Source organism: Ctenocephalides felis, unplaced genomic scaffold (genome assembly GCF_003426905.1).
Source record: "Ctenocephalides felis isolate EL2017-DRISC unplaced genomic scaffold, ASM342690v1 CF-g0.4_SCAFFOLD_00845, whole genome shotgun sequence".
NCBI lineage: Eukaryota > Metazoa > Arthropoda > Insecta > Siphonaptera > Pulicidae > Ctenocephalides > Ctenocephalides felis.
In genome coordinates, this window is record NW_020536999.1 from 7,953,788 (window position 1) to 7,967,431 (window position 13,644).

The 13,644-nt window shown below is 29.8% G+C and overlaps 1 protein-coding gene and 1 pseudogene across 1 annotated transcript; one reads left to right on the top strand and one right to left on the bottom strand.

Annotated features, from left to right (window-relative positions):
* Positions 1 to 803: 803 nt before the first annotated feature.
* LOC113372245 (proteasome subunit alpha type-5-like) lies at positions 804 to 7,699 on the bottom strand. Its single transcript, XM_026612573.1, has 4 exons — positions 7,443 to 7,699; positions 5,373 to 5,548; positions 3,809 to 3,921; positions 804 to 992 (listed from the first exon to the last, which is right to left on the bottom strand). The coding sequence occupies exons 1-4, from the start codon at positions 7,697 to 7,699 to the stop codon at positions 804 to 806; spliced, it is 735 nt and encodes a 244-aa protein (XP_026468358.1).
* Positions 7,700 to 11,092: 3,393 nt separating this feature from the next.
* LOC113373460 lies at positions 11,093 to 12,079 on the top strand (annotated as a pseudogene).
* The last annotated feature ends 1,565 nt before the right edge of the window (positions 12,080 to 13,644 follow it).

Sequence of the window (13,644 nt, forward strand, 5' to 3'; positions counted from 1 at the left end):
TATAAATTATAACAAAAGTGTTATATATTACTGTAACGCTAATCAAATTGTCTATAAAACTGTATTTACAGTTTCAATAATTTTAGAACAAAGTTATTTAGGAAAAAATCGTGAAAATGGATTCAATCGCGAAGAAATCCCTCTCAATGTCTATAAGAGATAGGTACATTTGTTTAGTTTTTGTCAAATTTTGTTTTACGTATATAAATTATAACAAAAGTGTTATATATTACTGTAACGCTAATCAAATTGTTTATAAAACTGTATTTACAGTTTCAATAATTTTAGGACAAAATTCTTCAAAAAAAAAAAAAAATCTCAAAAATGGATTAAATCGCAAAGAAATCCCTCTCAATGTCTTAGAGATGTTTAGTTTTTGTGAAATTTTGTTTCACATATATAAATTATAACAAAAGTGTTATATATTACTGTGATACTCATAAAATTCTTCATAAAACTGTGTTTACACTTTCAATAATTTTAAGACAAAATTCTTCAAAAAGAAAATCGCGAAAATGGAATGAATCGCAAAGAAATCCCTCTCAATGTCTAGAGATAGTTACATTTGTTTAAGTTTTGTCAAATTTTGTTTTACATATATAAATTATGACAAAAGTGTTATATATTACTGTAATGCTCATAAAATTGTCTATAGAACTGCATTTACATTTTCAATAATTTTAGGACAAAGTTATTTAGTAAAAAATCGCAAAAACTGCGAGTCCGCGATTGTCGTCGGCAATGTTCGCTCAGACATGTGACGTCACAGTTGAGCACTATATACAACGGAAAACATATGAGGACTAGCAGTGTAATGTCTTTGAAATTACCTCGCTAATTTCTTTCTCCGTATACATCGTAAACTTTTTCGAAGTTTCCATCACCATAAGATCGACATCAATCGGTTCCATTTCTCTATTCATGTCTTGCTTCAAAATTGTTAAGGCAATAAAAGTTGCATCTTCAATATTTATATCTTTATAATAAGTGTCCTATAAGGTAAAAGTCATTCTGAATCGTTTGACATCAAAAACTGTAGATAAATAAGTATAAATAGATGGCAAACACAGCTGCTTTGACACTAAATCAATATTAGTTCTTTCAGCATATCATAGATGTCGCCACCAACCGTAGCACGTAAATTCACCTTTAGGCTTAATTCTAGGATAAGATTTATTTGAATATATAAAATATAGAAAAGGTAAACTTGATTAATTTGACTAAATGAAATAAGAACAAAACTAGTGGTATGTGGCATCGTGCCTTAAGGCAAATTGCTGGAACTTCCCGTACCGTAATGAAATATTTGAGAAATTTTAAACTTTTTCAAATATATTACAAATACTGTAACTTTCATTATTTTTGCTATCTTGTTTGTTATATCTGAGCAAATCAAATGTAAATCATAAATCAATTTATCTCCAGAACATTAACAATCGTCATTTCATTTCGAATTCAATTTCAAAATAAAAAATAGTTGTCTGATTTGCACAAAGTTGAAAAAGTGATCCGACATAGTCACAGTCTAAACGCATTTGCAAACAATTCTGTTCGACATTTTCACTTATACTATGCTTAGCTCGGCGGCATTTTCACATTTTTCAATAGTTTTCACAAAATTGAAAAAGTTGTCCAGTATATAAACAGTCTAAACGCACCTCGGAAAACATTTGTACCAGAGTGGCGCTTAGACTGCGCTTAGCCTGGGTAATTTTATGAATTTTTAATCAAAAATTACAAAAATATTAATCCTAAAAGCAATTATTTTGTTGAAACAAGCTGAAAGTTCTTTGAATCATTCAAATCGGACGCTTAGTTCACTCAAAAACTGCCATTTTTTAACATTTAGCTCTGTATCTCCGTAACGGCTGGACCTGCCTTTGCCAAAAACTAATCAGCACATCTCCCTATTAATAGGTATTGAATACTTTTTAAACCATTCAAATCGGTTGATCCGTGCGCCCGAAAACGTGGACGAAATATGCGAACATACAAAACACACACACGCACATCCATTTTTTCTGAGGTATGCCTTAAAAATGTTCAGAAACCTTCAAAACGTCGAGAAATGCAAAAATTTTCATTTTCGATTTTCGGCCCATTACTATAACTACCCTACGGGAAATTAATATACGCGTGTTATATATATTTTCAACAAAATCACATATATGTTGTGATGAAAAAATATATAATAAGAATAAACTAAACATCTGTTTTCATTCAAAAAAGATATATTTCTATATATAAAATTCGTTATTGAACGTTTAAAGTACGTTTACTATATCTAGACTAGAAAGACAATGTTTTATAAAACAAACGCTGAATTTGAAGCACACTAGCACCATCTGTGATATGCTGAAAACACTCATACAGAGTAAAACGTGTTATTTTCTATACTGGTCTTAATGAGCATACTAAAATAATGTAGAGCTGCGGAAGCCCAGTGGTTTATTTATAAAAAATAATTCAAGTCTGGATTAATCAGAAAATACTCAATGTATGTATCAGACTCGTGTTTGTTTTCAATTTTTTTGAAAATGAAAATTATTATATATTATTACGTTTCAAAGGTTTTTGAAAAGTATGGCACATCTTAGAAAAAATGAATGTATGTGTGTGTGTGCGGATACAAATTTTGCTCGACGATTTCGGGAACACCGATCAACCGATTTGAATAATTCAACTAGTGGTGCATGGCTCGTGCCTTAAGGCAAATTGCTGGAACATCCCGTACCAATTATTAAAATTTTTAAAAAAGATTCAATAATTTTTAGAACTTTGAAAAAAAATAGATTTTTGAAATTCTTTAAATTTTTGTAAAAAAAATGTCCTTTTTGACATTGAACATATTTGAAAAACTTATCCAAATTGAATAATATACAATAGTTTATCATGTTCAAGAAAAATGGCCATAAGTAAAATGCCTTTTACATCGTGTTAAAAATTCTAAATATTTTTAACTTCCCGTAGGGTAAGTTATTGTAATGGGCCGAAAATCGGAATTGAAAATTTTTACATTTCTCGACGTTTTGAAGGTTTCTGAACGTTTTGGCATACCTCAGAAAAAATGGATGTGTGTGTGTGTGTGTGTGTGTGTGTATGTATGGATACAAATTTTCGCCCACGTTTTCGGGCGTACGGATCAACCGATTTGAATGGTTCAAAAAACATTCGATTCCTATTGATAGGGAAAAGAGCTGATTAGTTTTTGGCAAAGGCAGGTCCAGCCGTTTCGGAGATACGGAGCAAAGAGTGCAGAAAATGGAAATCGAATTTTTGAGAGAACGGAGTATCCGATTTGAATGATCTAAAAAACATTCAATTAGTAATGATTAGGAGAAGTGTTTATTAGTTTTTGGCAAAGGCAGGCCCAGCCATTTTGAAGATACAGAGCTAAATATGTAAAAAATGGCAATTTTTGAGAGAACTAAGCGTCCGATTTAAATGATTCAAAGAAGTTTCTGCTTGTCTTAACAAAATAATTGATTTCGGAAAAAAAAAATTGTTCCGTTTTTTTTTTTTTAGTTTTTTAGTTTTTTGTATATCGAAAATATTTCAGATTTTATTTTTAATTCTGACTATAGTTCTAATATACTTTACAAATAATTTCAACTCTGCAATTCAGTTTATATAATTCTCATAAATATTAGACAATGTTACAATATTTATAATAATCTATTTGAAAACATTCAGTATTTCTCGAACATTTCGTTATGGTACGGGAAGTTCCAGCAATTTGCCTTAAGGCACGATGCCATAATTGCCTCAAGACAGAATTCCACTTACAGCTAGTTTTTATATTTGTTACCTGTAAAATTTGATCAGCAACTTCACTTCCCGCGCCGATTGCCTTTGCCTCAAATTGGATAAATGTTCCTGATGGATCCAAGTGATATAATTGTGGCCCTCTCTCGTCAATACCTAATTCAGAAAAAAAACAGATTAGTAAAGAAACAATAGCTGAGAATCTTGACATCAATGGACAAGTTGACGTTATTTACACTGATTTCAGTAAAGCTTTTGACAAAATTGATCATAACATTCTTCTTACTAAATTATCTAAGATTGGTCTTAATTCTTCACTTATTCACTTTTTTAAGAGTTATCTTCATAATCGCAAGCAGTTTGTCTATCTTAATGGATTCTTGAGCAACATTGAAAATATTAGTTCAGGAGTTCCTCAGGGATCCATTCTTGGTCCACTACTATTTATTATTTTTATTAATGACATTTCTGATACTATTAACTGTCCACATTTATTATTTGCAGATGATCTGAAACTATATCTCAAATAAATTCTATTGATGACTGGTTATTATTACAGTCTCAACTTGACCTTTTCCAATCTTGGTGTATCTATAACAAATTACATCCAAATATGTCAAAGTGCAAGATTCTTAGTTTTACACATAAGCGCGTTCCAATACTTTTTGATTATAAAATTTCTAACACCAGCATTGATAGATGTAATAAAATTTCCGATTTAGGTGTTCTATTTGATTCTGGTTTGTTTTTCACAGATCATGTAACTGATATTTGTAATAGAGCACATCAATCTTTAGGTTTGATACTAAGAAATTGTAAACAATTTAAGTCTACCAATGCACTTCTTTGCATGTACTATTCTATTGTACGTTCAAAATTAGAATACGGTTCGATTATTTGGTATCCTCATCATATCAACAACTCTGATGCGATAGAGAAGGTTCAGCGAAAATTTCTGAAATACCTTTATTATAAAATATATAAAATTTACCCTGAACGTGGCTTTGACCACAACACTTTACTAAAAGAATTTGGTATTCCTTCCCTTGCCTCACGTCGATTTATCTGTACAATTATGTTCTTATTCAAACTTTGCAATAATTCTATAGACTGTCCTCTTATTCTCAATCAACTATCCCCTTTAATGTTGGCAAGGCTATCTAAGCGTTCACAATTATTTTTCAATTATCCTACCCCTAAATCTAATTCTCTCTTAAATTCGCCAATTTTACTTATGTCCTCTAACTTTAACTTAATTAATAATGAAATAGACATTCACAACACTTTCACCTAATCAAATAATCTCCATCTGCACAAGTTAATCCTTTTATTTTCTTTCAAATATCTCATTATTTTCTTATTCTGTTTATAAATATTATTGTTACATTCTGCATTATATGTAATTTTATGCAAGCATTTTATGTTACTAACTATATATTGTAATTTTGTATATATTTTAATTGTTATTCATTATGTAAAATAACTATATTTTTGAGTCCTCTTGGAGAAATCTGTGGGCTATATATTTAAATAAATAAATAAATATATATATAAATAAATATATTAGTGAGGCACCTCATCGTAACTTATCCTTTAAAAAAAATCACCTGCAAATAAAAGTGCGACCCCAAAGGGTCTGCAAATGGAAGGCCCTTCATCATCACCACAGCCAAATTGTATGGCCAAGTTCGAAACGGCTTGGGTACAAGATTCCACTGACATTTTTTCATTGTAAACAAACCAATGGCTTTGGCATTCGAGACGAGCTCTATCCAACAACGTCCTGAAACAGACATACCAGAAATCAGACTTATAGACATAGATAAACAAGTATAAATAGATGGCAAACACGGCACATCAATTTTAATTCTTTCAGCATATTAAAGATGTCGCCACCAAGCGTAGCACGTCAAATTACCTTTAGGTTCAATTGTAGACTAATTCTAGCAAAAAATCATTTTTTTTCTTTCAAAAAAAGATACATCTTAAATATATAAAATTCTTCTTAATGATGTATTTAAATATACTCCTCTTAAACGATTATTCGGATTTTGATAAATTTTTCCAAATTTTGTTAAAGGATTTTTTTAAGATGTATGTGATTATAAAAAAAATTAACAACATTGTAGAAATAAATGGAAAAAACTGCAAAAAACGACATGTCATTGTTTGACATTGAAAGTATTTGAAAACAAATGAAAAATTTCAATTTGCTTATGAGCCTAGACAATATTAGAATATGTATAATAAATTCGTGATTATGAATAAGAAAAATGTAATGTCTACATTATTATTGCAAAAAAGCAGCTGAGATGTGTCAGAAATTAAAATAACATAAGATACAGAAAGCATGTGATTATAAAAATATAGTAACATTGTAGAAATAAGTAGAAAAAATTGCAAAAATCCACATGTCATTGTTTGACATTGAAAGTATTTGAAAACAAATAAAAAGTGTCACTTGCCAAAAATTTCAATTTACTTATGAGCCTAGACAATATTAGAATATGTATAATAAATTCGTGATTATGAATAAGAAAAATGTAATGTCTACAATATTATTGCTAAAAAGCAGCTGAGATGTGTCACAAATTAAAATAATATAAGATACAGAAAGTATGTGATTATAAAAATATAGTAACATTGTAGAAATAAGTAGAAAAAATTGCAAAAATCCACATGTCATTGTTTGACATTGAAAATATTTGAGGCTGAAAACAAATGAAAACTGCCATCTGCCAAAAATTTCAATTTACTTATGAGCCTAGACAATATTAGAATGAACAGGATTTGACAAATTAATTCACTTATATGAAATATAAGTAATATAATATAATATATAAGTAATAATCAGGGCCGGTTCTATCTTGAATGCATGCGAAAAATACGAGCGCACGCCTTAGGGCCCATAAGTTAGGGGGCGCCAACACAAAATTGGGATATGAAATTTTCAATATAGTTTATTTTTTCAATATAATTCAAGAAATATATATTTTTTGCATCTTTTACTAATCTTTGCACAATATTTTTGAAACACGTTAAAAATTTCACTTTAAAACAACAAATGAGGAAGTAAAGATGAATACATACAATTCGGCCCTTACGATATCAATTAAGAGATGTTTAAGATGCAATTTTGGATATTTTAAATAATAAAAAAATAAATTAAAATAATCCAACATAAAGTACCCGTGTTATTTTATGGTTATATTTAATAATGAAAAGTTAAAATTTTTGAAGTAAAACTTCTTTAGGCGCGACTAGGGAGTAAATCTGTGAAAATGCAACGGAAGAACGTTACGCTCGCACTCCTATATTTTATGTTATTGATAGCGGTGCATTGTGGACACTGATCAAGGTTACAACGCAAGTGTAGTCACGCACGTGCAATGAAGGAGTGGGAGCGGGTTGTGAGAAAGGGGAAAGAGAAACAGATGAATGAACAGAGAAATTTGTTAAGTGATAAAAATTTTTGGGGAAAAAACCTATCTTTAGTTCGTTCTGTTTCGAATAATAATTCTTATCCTTCATATCTAGTTAATAACGTCATTAAAAATAGATTAGAGTTTTTACAAAACAATTTAAACAGTTCTTCCTATCTTAACAATTCTTTTTAGCCATCTATGATATATCGAAAACACGAGTAAAGCGCATTTGTTCTACGTTTCCCTTATTACCTCGAATCAGCGACATGTCCCGAGAAGACACATCCGATATGATCGTCGATTTCTATGATTTTCTGGATACTTCCTGGAACGACAAGAGGAGACCTCTCATTTTTCTCAACAGCCAGGATGACCCCTTCGTGGGTTTTAATGCCAATTGCAGTGGAGCCCAATTTAATGGCTTCGACAGCATATTCCACTTGAAACAGCCTACCTTCCGGAGAGAACGTGTTGACGCCTCTGTCGTATTCTGTTCTTCTCAGAAACATTGTAAAATATTGTTGGATATAGTAAATGTCATATGTTATGACCTGGAATGGCTTACTTGGATTGGATTTTTAGCTCGCTTTTGTCATTCATTTTGCTTGCATGTCATTCATTTTGCTTTGCTTTGCATTTTGCATTTTTAGCTCGCTTTTGTCATGGATTCTAGCAGATTCACTATTTTAGTACAAACTATTTTCAGAAAACTCACGATTTTATAAAAACTTTTTTTTCCATTTTTTTTTTAAAATCGAAATTATTTTCATTATATCTCAAAAAGAATAAAAGATACGAATAAAAGCATATAGATAAAAATCAATGGGATCTTTCTGGCATATTATTGTTTCTTATTATTTTTCTCTCACACAAAAATTGACAGGGTTATGAATGTTTAAAGTCTGCGCGGCCGCGCAAATAGGAAAAAAAAGTTTTTATAAAATCGTGAGTTTTCTGAAAATAGAAGAATCCATCAAGATGTCTATAATGAAGTGAATTCTAGATGGAATGTGAATTACTTTAATTTTGGTGGAAATGGCGCTCATTAAACCAAAAAATTTAAAAGAAAAAAACTTTGTATATGCTTCTTATTTGCATGATAGCTCACTCATTTTACACGCAAAAAACTTGCAACAGCACTCATTTTGAAGCTTATGTTGAGCACTATTTATTTATTTATTTATTTATTCATTTATTTATTTATTCATAAGCAAGCCGTAATCAATAATAATAGATATAATACTATAAAACCCAATTTCACCAAAATGGATAAAATGCAAAACCTCGACACTAGATGGCTTTAAATACAACAATTAAATCTTGAACGAAATAAAAAACGACTTTGCTCTTTCAAATCTTTCTTAATATTTTTCCTAGAACATATAATAATGTAATACCGAATAAATTATGTAATACCGATTTATTAAGATTTTTATTGACATTATTTTATTCATTACATGATTGTCGTTAGAATGTATATTTTAGGAGATATTTGCAAAAAAACGAAGAAAAACGCCAAAAATATATGAATCTTTAGTGGCCAGTAACTTGAAAAGTATTAGTTTTCTTAAAAAACTATAAAAGACATTTTTTTCTTATAATTAGTTCTTCTATCGATTTCTGACATTATTTTGAAAAAATGTAATTACACAATTGAGAGGGGGTGTCACCCCCCCGGGGGGTGATGGCGCAACCCGAATTGTTTTCACTTTTGAACTTGAGGGTAAAATGAACCTAATTCCAAAATTTCATTCAACTCGGAGCACAGTAAAAAAATTCAGACCTAAAACGCTCCGTTTACTGCACTATATACGTTTCAGAGGTTTCTGAACATTTTGCAATACCTAAGAAAATATGGATGCCTGTGTATTTTTTGTATAGCGAAAGAAATGCCTTTAAGCATCCCAGACTAGGTCTTTTGTCTGGGTATGTCGGACTCGATACCGCCTGGGTATAACACCGACTAAAACCTCCGCTTTGCCCTTCAAATCAAAGTGCTCAAAATAAAATGTTCAAGTTATTGGAACTTATGTCCTGGATGTTGTTAACAAGTTTGTTTAAAATTTTAGTATCAGAGTATATATAGACATTTTCATGGAAATTTAGTCAATTTTATCCAGTTTCTACTGAACTAATAAGTTAAGAAAGCGCAGAACTAAATTTTTAAGTTATTTGAATAAATGTAAAAAAAATGTCCTGAAACCATATATGACCAAAAGACAGAGCGTTGTAACTCGTTTTACTCAAAATTTTAGCACTAAAGTATATAAAATGATTTATATGGTATTATTTTAAATTTTACCTAGTTTCTGCTAAGCTAATAAAATCAGAGTGCCCGAAACGAAATTTTCAAGTTATATGAAGAATTGTGAAAAAAGGACCCCATCCATATATTTGGAGGGCATCAGTCGAGCATGTTTTACTCGAACTCGCGTTCCAACTTGTTTTATTCAAAATTTTAGTATTAAAGTATATAAAGCAGTTTATATGGTACTTTAGTAAATTTTATCTAGTTTCTACTGAGATAAAATTAGAGTGCTCTAAATAGAAATTTTAAGTTATATGACAAATTGTCGAAAAATGTCCCGAAACCACATATGGCTCAATGCTAGGCGTTGCAACTCGTTATATTCAAAATTCTAGTATTTACGTATATAAAACAGTTTATATGGTATTTTTATAAATTTCATCTAGTTTCTGCTAAGCTAATAAATCAAGATTGTCTGAAACGAAATTTTTAAGTTATATGACGAATTATAAAAAAATGTCCCCGTCCATATTTCCACCTTTGCTATTCTCTAATAGCAAAATGTAGTCGATCTGTTTTAGTTATATGCAAACTCGTGTTTCAACTAGTTTTATTTAAAGTTTTTAGTATCCAAGTATATATAATAATTGATATAGTAATTCAATCAATTTTATCTAGTTTCTGCTAAGCTAATAAAATTGAAGTGCCCTAAACAAAATTTTCAAATTATTTGAAAAAATGTAAAAAAAATGTCCTGAAAGCATATATGACCAAAGAACTGAGCGTTACAACTAGTTTTACTTAAAATTTTAGTATTAAAGTATATATGTTAATTGATATAGAAATTTAGTAAATTTTGTCTAGTTTCTGCTAAGCTATAAAAAATTAGAGTGCCCTAAACAAGATTTTCAAGTTATATGAATAAATGTAGAAAAATGTCCCCATCCATACATTCCCTGACTGCAAAATGAAGTTGAGACTATTGTGCATTTTAGTTATAATCAAACTCGTGTTTCAACTAGTTTTATTTAAAGTTTTTAGTATCCAAATATATATAGTAATTGGAATGGAAATTTAGTAAATTTTATCTAGTTTCTGATAAATTAATAAAATTAGAGTGACCAAAACGAAATTTTCAAGTTATATGAATAAATGTAGAAAAATGTGCCCGGCCATATATTTGCAAATGGCGAGTTTGAACTAAGACCAGATTTAATCAAAAATTTTATTTACCTTTACGGGAAGTTAATTAACAAGTCAATAGAATACATCACATGGTTAATTTACACAAATCTCTCTTGAGTTATAAATAAAAACAAAAAAGATAAATACACAACACAAGATATAGATTTTTTGCAATGGCTGTATATTTAACACCTTTCCTGTTAGTTTAACAAACAAAACACAATTTTTACTTTGTAAATTAACTGGGATTCAGCACTATGAACACTTTTTCACATTTTTTAACGTTATAATTAATTATTCGCACTTTTTAACTGTCCATTTGAAACATTTCAATTTAACACCGAGAATGATTTGACAGCTCAGAAAATTCTTTGATAAAAAAGCATTTATCTATCGTTGGTACCACTGTATGATAAGGTTATAAAAGTTAAGTTGGTTTCTGTCAAAATAGTAAATATTGCATAATAAATTCTGTCAAAATAGTAAATATCGCACCATAAATAAAGAGTTTTTCGTGTATATTATAGTATTTTCACATTTAATACTAAAAAATCAAGTTTTATATACTTCAACATCTTTTGCTAGAGAATAATCAACAAGAAAACATTTTCTAACCTCAAAATGGATTTCAAAGGTAAAGTTGTAATAATAACAGGAGCAAGTTCCGGAATAGGCGCTGATTGTGCTCAACATTTATCTAAACTCGGTGCCGACTTAACAATAACCGGTCGAAATCTTGAAAACCTCAAAAAAGTCGCTGAGCAATGCGAAGGCACACCCTTAATCTTAAACGGAGAACTAACCGACGAAGCCTTCGTCAAGCAACTAATAGACGAAACCATAAAAAATACGGCAAACTCAATGTCCTCATCAACAATGCCGGCATGTTGGAAACAGGCACCATCGAGACAACCAGTCTAGACCAGTACGACAGAATCATGAACGTTAACATGAGATCTGTGTACCATTTGACAATGTTAGCAGTGCCTCATTTGATCGAGACGAAGGGAAATATAGTGAATGTCTCAAGTGTAAACGGTATACGCTCTTTTCCTGGTGTTTTTGGCTTATAATATATCCAAAGCGGCTTTGGATCAGTTTACAAGATGCGTTGCTTTGGAACTGGCGCTTAAGCAAGTTCGTGTTAATTCTGTTAACCCGGGGGTCATTATTACTGAGATACATAAACGGGGGGAATGGATGATGAAACTTATAAAAATTCTTAGGTAATAATAAATACATATACATACATACATATATATATATATATATATATATATATTATATTATATAATTTATTTTAGAACATTGCAAAACTACTCACGCCTTAGGACGTCCAGGACAAGTAAGTGAAGTATCCAATGCCATTGCGTTTCTTGCAAGCGAGCACAGCAGCTTTATTACAGGTGCTTCGTTACCGGTTGATGGAGGCAGACATGCCATGTGCCCACGATGAAGTATTATAGAACAAATAATATAAATACTATACATTCTATAATATACTACCTCCGCACTTCAAATAGATATAAATATTATTAGTTGCTGTTGATATCCCTAAAATGTATATGGTTTATGTGTTAAATATTTTTTGTATTTATATAAATAAAGTAAAAGCAAATAGTATTTACCTAAAGACATTTTTCTCAATTTGACGTTATCAAATTAAATCCATGGTTTTTACATCATCATGTCCTGTAAATTAATATTCCTTCGATATTAAACTCAAGACATATGTATTAATCTCAAGTCATTACTTATCAAGGGTCTTACATAATATATATATATATATATATATATATATATATATATATAAACAGTCCATTATTTTTATATAGATATAATATATTCATATATTTCTTTGGTTACAACAGATACATTCATTTTCGCTTACACATATAAACCTTAAATGAAGAAACTACTGCTTTTTAATTTTCTAATTGTTAATTTGTTTAAACTTACTTTATATTTATATTATATATAGTGTGTGTTTGTGTGTGTATAAAAACTCCATAAAAATAATAGACATCAACCATTTTATAATAGTAGGTACAGATAAATATAAATACTTATGATATTAATAACCATTGGATTTATACAAAGCATATATATATATATATATATATATATATATTATATATATAAATCAGATTAAATAAACCTAAATATTACCATTAACATTTATCAAACAATTACATAACAATTTCGTTTCAATTTCCAATTTCTGATTTTTCACACCTTAGCAGTACTACGAGAGCTAATATAGTTAATAATTATAATTAAAATATTTGTACAAAATATTATTTATTAAGAACATTGGTCTGCACTCTTGAAAAATTCATACCACCACCATTTTTGGAAAGCACAAGGATTTTTCATATCGATAAATATGTTAGTTAATATATATTCTATACAATATTGATGAAAGAATAAGCGAATTTGCAAAATATAAAAATTAATACTTTTGCTGGTGGTGAAAGTATTGTTTTTTGTTGATTTTCATAAGTATATTTCTTTGAAGGTTTTTTAAAAGAGTTTAGAAGATTTTTCAAGACTCTAGAAGATCCTCCAAGACTCAAAAGGCTTCCCAAAATCTAGAAAGATCATTCAAGACTGACTTTAAAGACTCCAGAAGATCCTAAAACTCTAGAAGATCTTCAAAACTCTACAAGATCCTAAAAGACTCTCCAAAGATTTCCCATTTCCAAAATCTAGAAAGATCCTCCAAGACTCTAAAAGATCTTTCAAGACCCTAGAAAATCCTCCAAGGTTCAAGAAGATCTTTAAAGACTCCAAAAGATCTTCAAAAACTCTACAAGATCCTAAAAGACTCTCCAAAGATTTCCCAAGAATCTAGAAAGATTCTCCAAGACTCTAAAGATCCCAAGACCCTAGAAGATCCTCTAAGATTCAAGAAGATCTTTAAGACTCCAAAAGATCTCAAAACTCTACAGATCCTAAAAGACTCTCAAAAAAATTCCCAAGAATCTAGAAGATCCTCCAAGACTCTAGAAGACCTTCCAA